The following is a 16,968-nucleotide window of genomic DNA, read 5'->3' as shown; positions in this document are numbered from 1 at the left end:
AAGCAGTTTCCCCAATCAGAAATATACTGGCTCAGCATGTCCAACGGTAAACATTTTACCCAAAGGAGCATTAATTTTTTAAGGCATTACATGCAGCACTGAACGTTCAGCTATTAGGCATTTTCCACTGCTCTCGCTACAGATAACTGCAGCTGTTACAAGGTGTTATCCAGCTGTGTTCAAGGACAGTTTTGCAAGAGGTGTATTTATTTTTCCAGGGAGAAACTAACAGTTGTTGACAGCAGAAGCTGTATTATGCCAAATCAGTAATAACAGCAAGATTGGAAGGATTACAGCAATCAATCTATCTGCAGTGTAAAAACTGATCACACACCCCATCCCCTCTGAACCTGCAAGGCCCTCCTGTTTTGTACAATTAGGCACGGTATAATGTTAAGTTTTTAAACACAGTAGAAAGCCTGTGTACAAGACAAAGAGGAGCCTTCTGGAAGCTGGCACCTGATAGCATCAGGATAGATACTGCCAGTAAAACAAAAGATCTCACACCAAAAATTACTGAAGCGGAAGATACCGCGGAAAGGCTAAGATGAAGCGGAGTGAGACTGCTGTTGGAAAGGCTTTCTAGATGAAAGCTACAGCCAAACAAAAATCCCCGAAAGGAAGAAACCTGCCAGCCTCAGTGGCCGCATCCCTGTAGAAGAAAATTCATCCTTTTGTATCATCCTGAAATGGCAGGTAATTTGCAGCTGGATCTTGTATGCTTCCTTAACATTCACTGAAGACAGCCTTAGCCATAGCCGTTAGATGCCAGTTATGCTCAAGGCTGTCTTTAGCAAAAGGAGTCCCGAGGACAGAAAAAATAACACAAAAAGCTTCAGCACAGTTCTGACAACACTGCTCTTACTCTCCCTTTTGACTTACACTGTCCTCCTGCAGCAAATTCAATGGCCATGGCCAGAGCCCTCACATCAGAGCACTGCAACTGAAGCGGTATTTGCAGAAAGCAATATACAGGCTCTGTCTAGTCAGAAACTCAAACAGTTCAGGATTAATCACAATGAGGTATTGCCACGGAAAGAAAAGAACGTGAGAAAAGAATTCTCTGGTTGTAATATTGGGAGAAATTCATACCTTTTAAAATACTGAATGTCGAACCTTTTGTGCAGTGTTCTCATGTTACTAAATGGCCCTGAAATGTTAAAAATCTTTTATTATCCATGTATTGCATTCACTTCTGAATGCCATGTTAGCTTTACAACGTGGATCTGACTTGAAGGCCTAAAATGATTTGTGGAGCATGCTACAGAGTCTAGACAAGACTGAGGCAATCCGTGTAGGGTTTGATTGCTCAAATGTTGCAGGATTACCATTTAACACAGCAAACAGCATATTTTCTATTGTTCTCATTGCAGTTCCCTGTTTAAATGCAAGTGAGGATAGAGTACTAGAGATTTACTTTGATTGGATTAAGGCATGTTTTAAGTTTTATTCTTTTAAATTAGAGGCTGCCTGCCAACACTATGATGTTCTGACCTATGTAAATGTTTATGATGGGTCTCAAGGACTGATTTAGACCCAAATCTGAGTAACTCTCATAAAGACCAGTGGTAATTCTGTTTTCTGGTACATACAGCTTTAGAAAAATTAAAAGCTCCCAAAACCATATTATCTGTGAGGCAGAAAAATACCAGTTCTTTTCCAGACATTCAGTTCCCCCAAATCTGAAAAAAAACAATCAAAAGTATTCAAACAATATACACAGTTTGAGCCAAAACCTCTGAGATGGCCCAGTAATTAGCAATGCATTACACTGTCTACTGCATACTTTTTACGAAATAGTTTTAAGTTTATTCACTAACCAGTTATAAAATTAAGGTAGATCACTGAAATCAGAAGAATAGTTACAAATTCCAAGAAAATTATTTAGTGCTTGGAATATTTTAGGGCACCTGAGGAGGACAAGCCACATTCACTGACTTGCCTGAATTAGATTTTTTTGATCTGCCAGCCATATTTGTATAGCATAAGTAAGATTTTTTTTTTTATTTCTCTGACTACCTTCTCATTCATTCATTCTTCCTGCTGCCACTGAAACTGTATGGCAATGTAATACATAATGTCACATCTCCATAGCAATACTAACACTTTTTTTTTCTTCAGGGTTAACCTTTGCCTCCAAAGGTAAAACGCGGTATTAACACTTAACTACGTGATATCTTAATTGCGGCTGAAAGTATTTGCATGTCCTGAAAGTCTCCTTATCAATTTCTATGAGTAAACAAATCTCAACTAAAAAATACATTCTTGACAAAGGATGGAGGCTCAAGAAAGGCAGACATCAACAGCTGACACAAAATAGAAGCAATTCAGATTCTGGCCACCACCATTTCCACAAAGGTATACTCACTCTGACTGGTTAGGAGTGAACCACAGTGGTGCACAGCACCCTCAAACTGCACCTTAGTGGTACAAAGCCATAGCAGTGCTTGGTGCTGAACAGGCACTTGTTAACACGGAGAAAGGATGCACAAATTTCAGTATAAAATGAATGTTACTACAAATTAAGAAGGCATTTTATTAATGGAGAACCACAAAAACCTTTGAAGTGGGCTGAATGAGAGGAACATAAGTGTGGCAAGGCTGCAATGTTAAAAAAATAAACTGCTTTTACTTACAGTTATTACCCTCCCCCCTCCCAGGCTTTCAACTCCAAGATCTTAAGCTTGAATTGCTGCTCTGATGCCCTGAAGGAAGAGACATTCAACCTGTAAAATTTTCACAATAGACACTGGAAACTAGTCTACCTTTCACAACAGACAGGGGGATTGTGGAAAAAGAAGAAGTTGACTCAGAGAAAAATAATTCTCAGAATTATGTTATATAGTAAACTCAAGTAAATTAGAAAAACCTATATTTTAGAAAAAAGAAGAGGTTCTATGACCATTTTGTAACTAGAAAACCTTGAAAAAAGCTGATGAATAAATCAACAACTAATCTTCTGTGAAACAAAGTCTCAATTCACCAAGACAAACATGGGAGCTTTAATTCTCCTTCTATCAATTTTTTTTCTCTTATGGAAAATAACAGATTACTAAGCATACATGCAGACATCACTAAAGGATTTCTAAGAGGTTAAAAATGTACTGTAAAGCAAGGTAACAGCAGTGCTGAGTACACTCATCACGGTGGAGAAAGGATGCCTTGAGAGGCAGCATGTTTTAGCAAGCCTCGGTTCCTGGCCTGGGTTCTGCAAACAACAGGGGAACCTCCTGTCTTTTGGTCCCTCTAGATGATGGTTGAGTAGTTGTATTTTCAGATGGTAGATTCCCAAGTGCTTTAGCAAATGCAGATTTACTGGAAAATGAAGACAGCAGCTGAGGAGAGCTTGTCCCCAAAGCCACTGCCCCTCCTGAGTGCAGCGCATGAACTCACAGACAAAACGACGTGGATACACCAACACACCTGAGCAGTCACCCACATCTACACTAGGAAAACATCTGCCCCCGATTAGGAAGGCATAAAGATAACCAGAAACCCTGATTAAGAGAAACCAATGCTGCCAGGCAACCGAGGCACTACGTCGGAGGCACAACCCCCCAGGGCAGCAGCCATGCTGCAGCCAGGGGCAGCCCTGGCAGGGCAGGCAGCCCGCTGCTCCTGACTCCTGCCATTTCCGCCTTTAAAGTCCAGAAAAGGCTGTGGGCAGGCTTGGGAGTTCCAGCAGGGCTGAGATCCAACTAGCTGGAGCCAGATGAAGTCACCAAATGAATTTAGTTTTGACCTATCCGCGGTTTTGCCGTCCCTCCTCCTCCCCCCGACATGTATACGTTCGGAGGTGAAAGGCTAAAGTAACACGACGATTTACTCCAAGCATAACGTAATGGCAAATGTGATTTTGTAACACTATACAGCCCTCCTGATGGGGGGCCCGAGCAGCCTCCAAGCGCCTCACGCCCTCGCGCAGAGCCAGGCAGTGACTCAGCAGGAGACGGGCGCTGAGCATCCACGGTTCTCAGAGGACAAGTCTGGGAAGAAGAGAAAACAGGAGGATTAAACAAGGGGAAATGCAACGCCTTTCTCCTAACACATAGCTGCCGTTTCCTAACAGGAGACTGCAATATACTTAATAAAGCCTGTCTGTCCAAGGAATGAGAAGTTAACACGGACAGCACTCCCATGGAAAGGTCTTGTGCTAGCTAAGAGAGAGTTGGGGCTCTTCAGCCTGGAGAAGAGAAGGCTCCGGGGAGACCTCATAGCAGCCTTCTAGTACCTGAAGGGGGCTACAGGAAAGCGGGAGAGGGGCTTTTTACAAGGGCAAGTAGTGACAGGACGAGGGGGAATGGTTTTAAACTGAAAGAGGGTAGATTCAGATTAGACATTAGGAAGAAATTCTTTACTGTGAGGGTGGTGAGAAACTGGCACAGGTTGCCCAGAGAAGCTGTGGATGCCCCCTCCCTGGAAGTGTTCAAGGCCAGGTTGGATGGGGCTTTGAGCAACCTGGTCTAGTGGAAAGGTGTCCCTGCCCACGGCACGGGGGTTGGAACTAGATGATCTTTAAGGTCCCTTCCACAGAATCACACAGAATCACAGAATGTTAGGGATTGGAAGGGACCTCAAAAGATCATCTAGTCCAATCCCCCTGCTGGAGCAGGATTACCTAGACCATATCACACAGGAACGCGTCCAGGCGGGTTTTGAATGTCTCCAGAGAAGGACACCCCACAAACTCTCTGGGCAGCCTGTTCCAGTGTTCAGTTACCCTCACCGTAAAGAAGTTTTTCCTCATATTTATGTGGAACCTCCTGTGTTCCAGCTTGCACCCATTGCCCCTTGTCCTGTCAAGGGATGTCACTGAGAAGAGCCTGGCTCCATCTTCATGACACTTGCCCTTTACATATTTATAAACATTAATGAGGTCACCCCTCCGTCTCCTCTTCTCCAAGCTAAAGAGACCCAGCTCCCTCAGCCTCTCCTCGTAAGGGAGATGTTCCACTCCCTTAATCATCTCTGTGGCTCTGCGCTGGACTCTCTCTAGCAGTTCCCTGTCCTTCTTGAACTGAGGGGCCCAGAACTGGACACAATATTCCAGATGCGGCCTCACCAGGGCAGAGTAGAGGGGGAGGAGAACCTCTCTCGATCTGCTAACCACACCCCTTCTAATCCACCCCAGGATGCCACTGGCCTTCTTGGCCACAAGGGCACATTGCTGGCTCATGGTCTTCCTGCTGTCCACTAGGACCCCCAGGTCCCTTTCCCCCACACTGCTCTCCAACAGGTCTGCCCCCAACTTGTACTCATACATGGGGTTGTTCTTGCCCAGATGCAGGACTCTACACTTGCCCTTGTTACATTTCATTAAATTTCTCCCTGCCCAACTCTCCAGCCTGTCCAGGTCCCTCTGAATGGCTGCGCAGCCTTCCGGTGTGTCAGCCACTCCTCCCAGTTTGGTGTCATCAGCGAACTTGCTGACAGTGCACTCTATTCCCTCATCCAAGTCATTAATGAATATATTGAATAGTACTGGTCCCAGTACCGACCCTTGAGGGACTCCACTAGATACAGGCCTCCAACTGGACTCTGTCCCATTGACCACCACTCTCTGGCTTCTTTCCTTCACAGTCCACCTCACTACCCGATCATCCAGACCACACTTCCTCAGTTTAGCTGCGAGGATGCCGTGGGAGACTGTGTCAAACACTTTACTGAAATCGAGATAGACCACATCCACAGCTTTACCATCATCTATCCACCGGGTAACATCCTCATAAAAGGCTATCAAGTTGGTGAAGCATGACTTCCCCTTGGTGAAGCCATGTTGAATGCCCCTAATGACCCTCCTGTCCTTGATGTGCCTAGAGAAAGCACCAAGGACAAGTTGTTCCATCACCTTTCCGGGGATGGAGGTGAGGCTGACTGGTCTATAGTTACCCGGGTCCTCCTTTTTGTCCTTTTTGAAGACTGGACTCCAGTCCTCGGGCACCTCTCCCGTTGCCCACGACTTAGCAAAGATGATAGAGAGTGGCCTAGCAATGACTTCCGCCAGCTCCCTCAGCACCCGCGGGTGCATCCCATCAGGGCCCATGGATTTATGGACGTCCAGATTGCTTAATTGGTCCCTGACCCAGCCCTCATCTACCAAGACAGATTCCTCCTCTATCCCGACTTCTTCTGGGGCCTCAGGGGTCTGGGGCTCCTCAGGACAGCCTCCAGCAGTATAGACAGAGGCAAAGAAGGCATTCAGTAACTCCGCCTTCTTTTTATCCTCTGTCTCCAGGGCCCCCACCTCATTCATCAGTGGGCCTACATTGCCTCTAGTGTTGGCTTTACCTGCAATGTATTTGAAGAAGCCCTTTCTGTTGTCCTTGACCTCTCTTGCAAGGTTTAATTCCAAGGAGGCCTTAGCTTTCCTAGTTGCCTCCCTACATCCTCTGACAACAGACTTATATTCCTCCCAAGTGGCCAGCCCCTCCTTCCATGATCTGTACACCCTCTTCTTCCACTTGAGTTTGCCCAGCAGTTCCCTGTTTAACCATACAGGTCTCCTGGTACCCTTCCTTGACTTCCTACCTGCTGGGATGCTCTGATCTTGAGCTCGGAAGAAGCAGTCCTTGAATGCTAACCAACTATCTTGGGCCCCCTTACCTTCTAGTACCCTGTCCCATGGGATTTCCCCTAGCAATTGCTTGAAAAGGCCAAAGTTGGCCCTCCTGAAGTCCAGGGTTGTGATTTTGCTAGATATTCTGTTCCTGCCACATGAGATCCTGAACTCCACCATCTCATGGTCACTACAACCAAGGCTGTCCAAACCATTCTGTGATTCTAAGGAGGGACTACAATACACCTTTTCTGCTCGCAAATGATGTAATGATATAGAGAACAAGGATTTTGTCACACATCAACTCTTCTCTCTTTTACATTAAAAACAAATGTAGACACACACAGAGTTATGCATTGCAACATTTATTCTAATATACACATATTAATATACACGTTAGAATCACAGAATATCCTGAGCTGGAAGGGACCCACGAGGATTGTCAAGTCCAACGCCCTGTTATTGCAGACAGCAAGGCCCTTTGAAAGTGGCCTTCTAAGCAGGCATTTTGAAGGCGCATGGTGTGATACCTGGGAAAGGACAAAAAAGAGCACAGCGACTACCCGTGCAACCAGAGCAACAACCCCAGGACCTGTGGACAAAGGTGCTGGAGCACAGCCTGCCCGACAGAGCCGTCGGGCTGCCAGGCAGGCAGCCAGCCTTGCTCCATCCCTGAACGAGCCATCGTGGCAGGAAGGTGACGACACTGAGCAGAGGTATAAGGCAACATTTATTTTAAGCCACCTTTACCCTGCAGTTGTAAACAAGCATGTGACAACAGATGAAGCAACAGGCAACCGTGCTAGCTGCTTTCACTGGTGCATCACTCTCTAAAACATGGCTGCGTATTTTTGTAACATAAAATATTAAGCTCTAGTATGGGTGTCCAGGGTTCCCACTGCTGCTACAGCTCTGCTGCCATTTGGGGTTCAAAGGAGAAGTGCCAGGCTTTCTGCTGGGTATCCAGGGCACTCGGCATGCAGGTTTCTAGGACCAAGCTCCAGCAGACATCTGCTACCTGAACCAGGTGTAAATCCCCTGCCAGCACTGCCTCTGCAGACCACTGGGCCAAGACACCACATAGCTTTTCACTAGGCTTTGCCTTCAACCTCTCTCCCACTTCTACCTCCACCGCTGGTGAAAGCTAGACTAAAAATAATAATAATAAAAAATCTCAGAGTTTTGACATCTCTGATGTTGTTGAAATAGGCCCCAAAGACTCCTGTCTTTGGCTTGTACAAATTCCCTACAAATCATTATTAATATAATACAGATTTCAAGTGTTAACACTACCAGCCACGACACTTAATTTTGGGTTTGGATACCAAAGTAACTTGAACTCTTCTCTCATTCTCATGAGTTAATATTTATAACAGACTTCTGAGTGCAATTGCTCAACTGCTAAATTAATTTTGGAGCAACTAAAACTAGAATTCACTAATCCTTCACGGAGTAAATTGCCCTTTATGAACACGCTAGCTCAACTACCTGTGATTTATTTAATGTATTATTCTTTCTGTGTGCCAGTAACCACAAACTTATTTTACCATTGTTGCACTACCAGCGCAACTGCTGAGACTACCAGTATCAAGTAAAGCTTCCTCAAAGGTGATTTTTTTTCAGCTGTGTTAGTCTTTGAAGGTCTGTGAAGTTGGAGTCTTCTTTTGGATTTTAGCTTTTAAAAGCTCCTGCCCATCTAAAGAGGGAAATCCTCAAAGCTTTGTTTTCCCAAATAATGTTCTTTAGATGGTGCTTACTCCTTTGATGCACCTGTGACTGTAAGAACAGAATTACTGGCAGTTACAACAGTCTTTATCTACAAACCCCATTAAAGTCTTGTACCTTAAGCTAACAGAAGCATAGATGTCCTGTTTAATAGGATTTGGCCTCCTTTCATGGAATACCTTAGGGTCAATTCCTAAAGTGGAATTGCTTCCAGCTGGCAAACGGTGACATTACCAAGTTCAACTCCCACAATAAACAATGCCAAAAAAAAAAAAGTTTATTGCTTGAATTACCTTCGACTACATATAAGTGCGGTTAAGAAGGCAATAACCTGTGCTGCAATGTGAATATTTCGTTTCTTCAACTCTCTCAATGTTGCTGTAGGTCATGCGACAAGACAGTTCTGCACCACTCCCTGTAAAAGCACGTCAAACTAAGCGCACATCTGACATAGTTTGAGTTGTGCTTATAGTTAAACATTTTCTGCAGATTAAATTTATCAACAATGTTAATATTTTCTTTATGAAAGAATACACAATTCATTAAAAGCAGAGAGAGTAATTTATCAGCTTTTAACTTCAAGACATTATCTTCAATTGCAATGTATATAATTAATTTTATGACATAGCAAAACTATCCCTTTGCTCTACTGTGTGTCTATGAACTTCTGTTCATCCCTGGGTACTAAATTGCAGAAGTTGCGCCCAGTGATTTTGAGAATGCAATGTGAAGTAATTAATATACTGCAGCAGCAGACGTATAGCTTTTGCAAGAATTAAGCTAGAAAGCAGTTGAAATTGATGCAGTCGAACTAAGACTGCATACACACATTTTTCTTTTCCATTTGAAACCTTTGATGACAGGATGATTTCACCTTGGTGGCAGTACTAAATTTGTTGTCATATGATATTCTTTTCACTTTTAAAGTGTCTGATTTCATAACTTTGTTTTGTGTGCTGTGTTTTGAACTCAAGAGCTGTTTATGCTTATCAGAGTTACAGAATAGGATAACGAAGTGACTCAGGTAGGTGGGGAACTCCAGAGATATCCGCTCCAACCTCCCATTCACAGCAGAACCAGCAAGAGAAGGCTGCTGATGGTCCCGTCTACCCAAGTTTCGAGTCTCTCCAAGGACAGATACTCCACAGTCTCTCCGGGTAACCTCCTCCACTGTTTGACTGTCCCCACTGTGAAATTTTTCTCCTAGTATCTAAAGCCATTTCTACTGTTGCAGCTGCTGACTGCCATTGCCTCTCATCCTCTCCCCATGCACCTCAGAGAAGAACCTGCCTGGCTCCATTTTCTCTACCCTCACCCCCACCACTAGACAGCTAAAGGCTGCAATGAGATCTTCCCCCCTCCCGAGCTCTCTCTTCTCCAGGCTGACCAAACCCAGCTCACATGCTCCAGCCCCCTGACCATCCTGGTGGCCCTCCACTCCATTCACTTCAGCATGTCACTGTCTTTCTCAAACCGGAGAGGCCAAATTCGAACACAGTACGTGAGATGTGGTCTCAGAAGCACCAGAGAGAAGTAATCACTTCCCCGGATCTGCTGGCTACATGCCTGCTAATGCAGCCCAGCATGGGGTTGGCCTTCTTCCCTGCAAGAGCACACTGCTGACTCATGTTCATCTTGTCCACCAGCACCACCAGGTCCATACTGTGTAGCTTTTCAGGAACAATTGGGGGGCATGGGTGTGCTTAAAGTGGTAGTGGTAAAAAAAAAAACCTTGCCGTATTAAAAATAGAGCTGCTTAAGAGACGAGGCAGTTCTACAGCATCCCCGTTGCTGCGAAACTCATTTCACACTTGGGGACCACAGATTAAAAATGTACATTGGAGAGCCAAACTTCTGCAGGCAGAAATATATATTAAAGGAAAAAAAAAAAAGGAAATACTGCTTATGCCTCCTTGAGCCTGACAACTGGCATGACATGAATGCGTTGACTGAAAACAGTGTTTTCAGATCCTGATTCAGAATCTACATCTTGCGTAACTTTGTAACATTAATATGGGCAAGAAGTGATATGTACCCTAAAAAATAATTCAGTAAAATATAATTAACGCCATTCTGCGTAACAAGGTTTTCAACAGAACAGCTATTTACATGTGAATGCTGTCCTTTCAGCAAAATTTATTCCTTCTATTCAACCAATTATCATTTCACTGCCTCCATGTTCTCAGCACTCCTACACACCATAGTCTTTCTGTATACGAAAGCTCCCATGGGACTTTCATATCACTGGGTTATGTACTCCACTTCCATACAAACAATTACTCACAGATTCTATAGTTATTTTAATAAGCTATGATTTGTATAACACTGAATCCATAAGTAAAGCAAATGCATATTCTACTTCAAATATTTCAGTGCTTCCTATTCATTATATTACTGGACTAGCTCCACAGAGATTAACCTTAAGAAGCAAAGCATAACAACCATGTAAAATTTGCCTAAAATGAATTTTCATTGCCCCAAAATTGTTTAATACGTATTGCCAGCAAGCCATTCTGAGCGTCAACACTGCATTCCATAGTGACAGGCAAGAATTTGCATTCATGTGCATCTCTGAATAATTACAGCTGCTTGAGTAGGACATTTGTACGGTACTAAGGAACCCTGCTGTAGGGGAGATATTCACTTGAGTTACTCCTAAAAGATAGGACTGAAGTTCATGGATCTCACAAACTGGCTGTCAGGGCTCCAAATTGCCAAGAAACATAATACAGAAAATTAAAGCTCTGAAACAATACACACAACCATATGGAAAAACAGGAATATACAGCACTGCTTTACACTATACCATTAGAGCAAAATAAGCTATTCCTTTACTCTGTCAACTGCCACACTGGAGAAGGGCCCATTTTACACAGAAGAAATCCCAAACAAACTCCAAACCGAGAATTTTTCAGTTGGCATAGCTTGTATAAATATTGTTCCAGACCACTCTAAGTTTCTGTTTAAATTCACATGAACTCACACCAATGTTTCTGTCCTCGCCCCTCCACTCGTGCAGGACACAGATTCACAGGCTCCATCTTCCATCACCTCATCCACATTTCAAACACCTTCCCTCCCACAACTGACACACGGAAGCGATGCAAGGCAGCCGTACGCAAGGCCAGAGGATCAAGACCACGACCTGCATGGCATATTCCTCTCCAGGCAGAACGATTTGGCACAGTTGTAGAATTTCCTACGGAAGCTACATCCTTAAGTCCTGACTCACTGATTAATGTTTACATTTCCTGTTTGGATAGTATAGCAAAAAACCAGATTTAACACAAAAACACCCTTCACTAAGCATGGAGCTCTATGGGAAACAAGAAATAATTTCAAAGTGGTTCACCTGAGCCATTTAATGGGTGTGCTTTCAGTATACAGAGCCTTCTCTGTCAAATATTTAATAACTTGGTTTCTCACCAGAAAACTAGATGAACTTCTGTCAAAATATTACAGGCAAGATTTACGTTTTGAATTAAATATGCATGAAGACAACAGAATTGCGTTAAAAATAAAAAAGCCACCACTTTTAAAACCCCAACAGCTAAATGCATGTTCAGTAAACTTTTGCAGCTGATACTCCCCTTCCCCGCCCACCTAATTTTAATGAAACTATACGAAGAAGATGCTTTATCGGTGAGTCAGGCAGCAGAGATCCGAGCAAGACCCAAATAGCCACGCAGTGCTCAGCTAACACCATCCAGAAAAGAAACACGGATGTTTTCCATTTATGTTCCCTAGCACCGACACTGGAAGCGAGCGATCAGTGCCGCTAGCTGGAGGTCAGGATTCACGGAGGGAGGAGGGCGCGAGTATCCGAACACCGTTCCAGTGCAGCGTGAGTCTCGCTGCCGCTGCCGCCACCACCACCACCACGCTTACGCCGCACTACAGCCCTCGTGCCATCCCACTCCGTGGTTTGAGTTATTGAGAACAGATGTGGTGAGACCACTCGTTTTCAATTATCAAACAAAGGCTGAAAGTTGCATCTCCAAAATGAAGAGCTGGCACATGATTTATCTCCTTCCTTACCAAGCCTCTGCTATAATTAGCTTTGGGCATGAGGAAGGAGAGAAGACTGTCAAATTAAACTAGCCTCCCCCCACAAGCCCCAAAGCCAAAACCTCTGAAGATATTTTTAAAAAGTCACTCGTTCAAATGCCAAAGCTTGAAATGTAGACCTACTACACTTAGTTTTTCTTACTGCCTCCCAAAACAAGTTTTATCTCAAAAGATTAGACCAGGTATGTCACCTAGAAAACATTCCTGGTTTCAGGTTCAGCCTGCCTGTCATGAGGTAGCTGCATCTCCCTCAAACTAGCTGTTCGTGCAGCAAAGGAAAAACTCAAAGAAATAGCTTTAATCAGGCTCTCTTGGTCCACAGCCCCACCTCCAAATCACCTTTCTTCCACAATGCAGCATATTTTTCAGTGCCTGTTTCCCAGGGAGGCTAGATTGAAGAAACTAGGCAGAAGCCAAAATGTCTGTTTCTAAAAGTGACAGCATCAGGTTCAGTTCTCACATATCCTAAACTCGGTCTTTTTTTTGTTAGTATGCCAGAAACACAGTGCTGTTGCTATGCATCCCAACAAGGTAGTTTAAAAAAACCCACACCATGCAACAAAAAAACAGAGCGCAGCCTCCTACTTACAGGATGTTGCTGAAACTCACGGAGGCTGGGTGCAAGTTAGGTGTACTCTCTTTTTGGTGAGAGAGCTTGGGTGCAAGCTGAGAAGATGGTGCTGTCTGAAAGTTACTTTCATTTCCTTACACAAACTGGGTTGTCTGTGGAGTGTTGTTTTCTCCCTCCCTGCCCCCCCCCCCCCCCCAAAGCTATCTCTCTCTCAGCCCCTGATTTTAACAAATACCCTCAATTCCCACAACATTGTGAAGATATTTCCTTCAAGGAAGTTCTAAATCCAGATCAAGAGAGGTAGCCCAATAATGCAGGCATGGACTATCTCAGCTTCAAACTATGGATGCAGAATTGAGCAGAGTCATCCTTGTAACCCTCCGAGACATTTACATGCACTCACTGGTGATTCCCAGTTATCTTCAAACAGTTTCACCCTGTACTTTTTGAGAGCTGGACCTACCCAGCAGAAGATACTCACCAAAACAGCTCTCCTAGGCAGATACTCCCTAATCAGAAAACAAGATTAAAGAAGAGCAGCAGCAGCAAGAAGACAGGTTTATGAAAGAGAAAAAAGAGAAAATAGAGCGTACCTAAGCTCACAGGAACCAAGGAAAGACTTCTGCATGGTACCTCTTACGCTGGCTAGTAGCTGCTGGCTGTAAGTCATCAGCATGGTCTTCTCTTGGATAGCTAGTAACTATCTTGTTGCAATCCAGATGCTTGACAGATAAGGGGGTCATCACAACTACCACTTTTAGAAAAGCTCAAGCCAAATTTATGGGGTGTGATTTACAGTGGGTTTTTTTAAAACAAACATTTATTATTGCCTTTCTCCTGCTTCCAGTGAAATCTAGGACAAAATTCTCGTAATCTGCAACAGGAGCAGTGAGGCCGAGAGCAAATGCCCCTGGAAATAATGTTTCAGTTACTAATATATTTAGTAGCATTTCCTTTGACTAGCATTTACACTTTCAGAGGATGAAGACAGTCATGCCCCTCTGCACTAAGTGAGAAGACAACTCACTGCTTTCACTCTGTATCTTCTTCCCAGTTCTCAGCAAGAAAAGTTGGGGCCTTAATCTATTAATTTTAACAACACAAATGATCTTTTTTACTTCAGTGGAATTACCTGCTTACCATATTCAATGGAACCTAATTTTAGAGCAAGAAATGCCTTCTGCCCAAGTAAGGCGAAGCAGTAAGTCTCCCTTTGTACCCTGAGTAACACTGCACGCGTGTGGAAGGCACTGAGTCGCCGGAGACAGTGGCAGGGACGGGTCCTGCAGAGGGAAGGATGCTCTCTGTCCCGCGGGCCAGCCTGCCTCCAGCCATTCATGGGGAGCTGGGAAGGCAAAGACCAAACCAGATTTTGCTATAATGTAAATTTCAACTTTCAGCGTGAAAGTTACCAGCTCCCACTGCAGTAAACTAAAACGGCCAGATACGCTCTGTAACACCCCACGGTTTATTTCAGCAGCGGGTAAGGAAATCACCACTTCCGTCCAGCTTTCATTATCATGCACTGCACTGCTGCACATTGGCGGCTTAATGATTTTTAAAAGGAAGGTGACACTTAGGCAAGCCAAATATTTAAAGCAGATACCATTAGAAAGGTACATACTCATAGATAGGAAAGAGGTTTTTTGGTTTTGTTTCTTTTAGCTTAGTGATTTGAAGAAAAATAATCAGGAAATTAGCCCTCTTCCCCTCCCCCTTCATGAAAGTTCTGGGTATAATACTAAATATAGCCAATGTACAAAGGACCAGAAAACCATTTTTCTAGCAGCACATAGATAAACCAAAAGTTAGGCGTGGTATCCTGCAAAGGAGGGTACAGCAATTTGTCCCTTTGAGACCGGAGCAGTTTAGGCTAGGTATGCCACTCAAGCCTGGAAATATTCAAACCCTTTGTACAACTAGCTTTTAAAAACACGATGAGCTGATCAACCACACAAGATGCCTAGAGTCTGGCAAAGAAGCACTGCAGACATGCCCTGCTTAAAAAAAATTCTCTACACAGCTGTTGATTTGGTTTCCTTACTGAATTTTTTCAGTCTTCTTTGAACATACAAGTAAAACTATAATTAAATGTAATGCCATTCTCAGAAATGAGCCCAAATCTATTTTGGGCCAACAAAATGACACTTCAGTTCCAACCAAATTTTAAAGTCAGTCTCCTGATTTGGGGTGCCTGAAACGGCATTTCACTAGAGAAATACAGATTGATTACAGTTATTTACTCTGAGAGGTAACATCTCCCTGTGACTAAATTTTATGCCAAAGTGCCTGGTTTCCATTTACCAGCTAAGTGAGGCTGGATGAGAAACTTAACACCTCAGGCCTGTATGTTCCAGTCTGCAAAATATAATATGTCCTTTGGAAGACTTAGGAAAACTATTTGTGGCTTTGCATACAGAGCACGTGGTTGGGACTCGTGGTATAGGTTAAATTCCCTGCTGTGTCCTCAACTTGGTGGATAACCCTTTCACATCAGCTTCCTAGTCTGCAAAATGGTATAAACTTCACCTCTTTTTAAATCTGCTTTGGGAGTTGGATATCAGATCTTTGGTAGGAGCTGGTATTTGAAACAGTAAAGCTTTTTTTTTTTTTTTTTTTTTTTAGGTCTGACAACATCTAAATGAGAATATCTAAACTGGTAAACACAAATTTATTCTGATCAACAAGCACTAATTTTTATGAAACACGGTATGTTAAAAGTAAAAATGAGAAAACATTTCTGATATTACAGGAGAGAGAAGCGAAAGGCAAATACTGAACGTCTGGTAGGCACAGTTTAACTTAAGAGGAAAGCTACAGTATGCAGAACTGCAAGCAAAGTATGTACTTCTAGATTTGTACAACTGCTGATCTGATGTCATGCCTCAGGCTGTGTTTAATGACATATTTATTCCATATTTCTAGATGCAGATGGAACAGACCAGCCCGACAATCAGAGGCACAGCAACTTGATGGGTCATATGGTGAAGTTGTACAGGCTGCTCCGTAAGCCTGCTCCAAAGCCAGCATAGCACCAACAGTCCAGCGTGGCAGTAGGCACAATGCTGATGGTATTAACCTGTTATATCTAGCCATCTTCTGCTTCAACTCAAACTTAGCCAGCACCAAACTAGCCGAGCTATTAAATATTTTTATGGAAGTTAAAAGCACATTATATTAAAGTATCAAGGAGAAGTTTCACCAGTTTTCACATTTTCTTTAAGGTTTCTTTCTGTTATGGTTGACATTTACTTCACAAAGTGCTTAGAGCTACAGATTAAAACAAATCATTCTCCCCATTGGAGAAAGGGGGAATCAACAGATTTGGGTGCCATGACTCTGTAGATCAGGGTAGGTTTCCACAAGGAAAAGAGAAACTAAATAGAATTCCCTGATGGAAATTTTTATTTGTGCGTTAAAGGTTTATTTCTGACAAAAATTTAATTGGATTATTTATTTACAAAATAACACTCAACATTGGCATTAGTAGTTCTGCACTGCTTTATATTGCTCTAGATGTGGATACAAATGGATACAAAGCTCTACAAGACTAAGGAGTACTGCTCTGGATGAAAGGCTATTCAGATGCAGAGTAACTTCACAGTTTCTGGAAAACTGGGCAAATGATGTAATTATTTCTGTCATCACGTGCTTAATACAGCAGCCTCACAAAATGTCTTTTCTAGGCATAGTTCAATGTATGATATGACAGGCAGAAGGACAAGAACACTGACTTGTTGATGGCTGCAGAAAATTGCATACCTACAAACATATCGCAAAAGGATAATGGAGAACCCCACTCAACAGAGGTTTTCCGAAGAACCCTTCTGAAGGCAAGCAGCAAGATAGCAATCAGAAGCACCTATGACACGTCAGAATAACTAAAGATAGATGCGTGATAATTCATTTCAAATCTATTCCATATTTCTGCTTAGGTGCATGATGGAAATACCACTTTCCTCTAAACCAAGGTCTTGTACTGCTCAGCTGAAATTCAGATGTAGGAAGTGAGAGCTCCAATCTTTCTGCAAGTAGAAAAAGGTCTTCA

At 43.2% G+C, this 16,968-nt stretch overlaps 1 protein-coding gene and 1 long non-coding RNA gene across 4 annotated transcripts in view; one reads left to right on the top strand and one right to left on the bottom strand.

Moving 5' to 3' along the window:
- MAPRE2 (microtubule associated protein RP/EB family member 2) overlaps positions 1 to 16,968 on the bottom strand; it is an 83,687-nt gene that overhangs the window by 49,501 nt on the left and 17,218 nt on the right. Inside the window, exon 1 of one of the 3 annotated variants that reach the window (XM_068395964.1) lies at positions 13,514 to 13,581. The exons of the other annotated variants lie outside the window; for them this stretch is intronic. Within the exon in view, the coding sequence (XP_068252065.1) occupies positions 13,514 to 13,548 (35 nt within the window). The 5' untranslated portion in view covers positions 13,549 to 13,581. Of the gene's footprint in view, positions 1 to 13,513; positions 13,582 to 16,968 lie in introns of those variants that run through there. 3 annotated transcript variants of the gene reach the window in all.
- Positions 15,385 to 16,121, top strand: LOC137661369 (uncharacterized). The gene is made up of 4 exons (XR_011047854.1): positions 15,385 to 15,436; positions 15,546 to 15,579; positions 15,673 to 15,760; positions 15,846 to 16,121. It is a non-coding gene; the product is annotated as an uncharacterized lncRNA (long non-coding RNA).

Source organism: Nyctibius grandis, chromosome 3, assembly GCF_013368605.1.
Source record: "Nyctibius grandis isolate bNycGra1 chromosome 3, bNycGra1.pri, whole genome shotgun sequence".
NCBI classification, from domain to species: Eukaryota; Metazoa; Chordata; class Aves; order Nyctibiiformes; family Nyctibiidae; genus Nyctibius; species Nyctibius grandis.
Note: the sequence above shows the minus strand (reverse complement) of the source record. Positions and strands in the feature narration are given on the sequence as shown.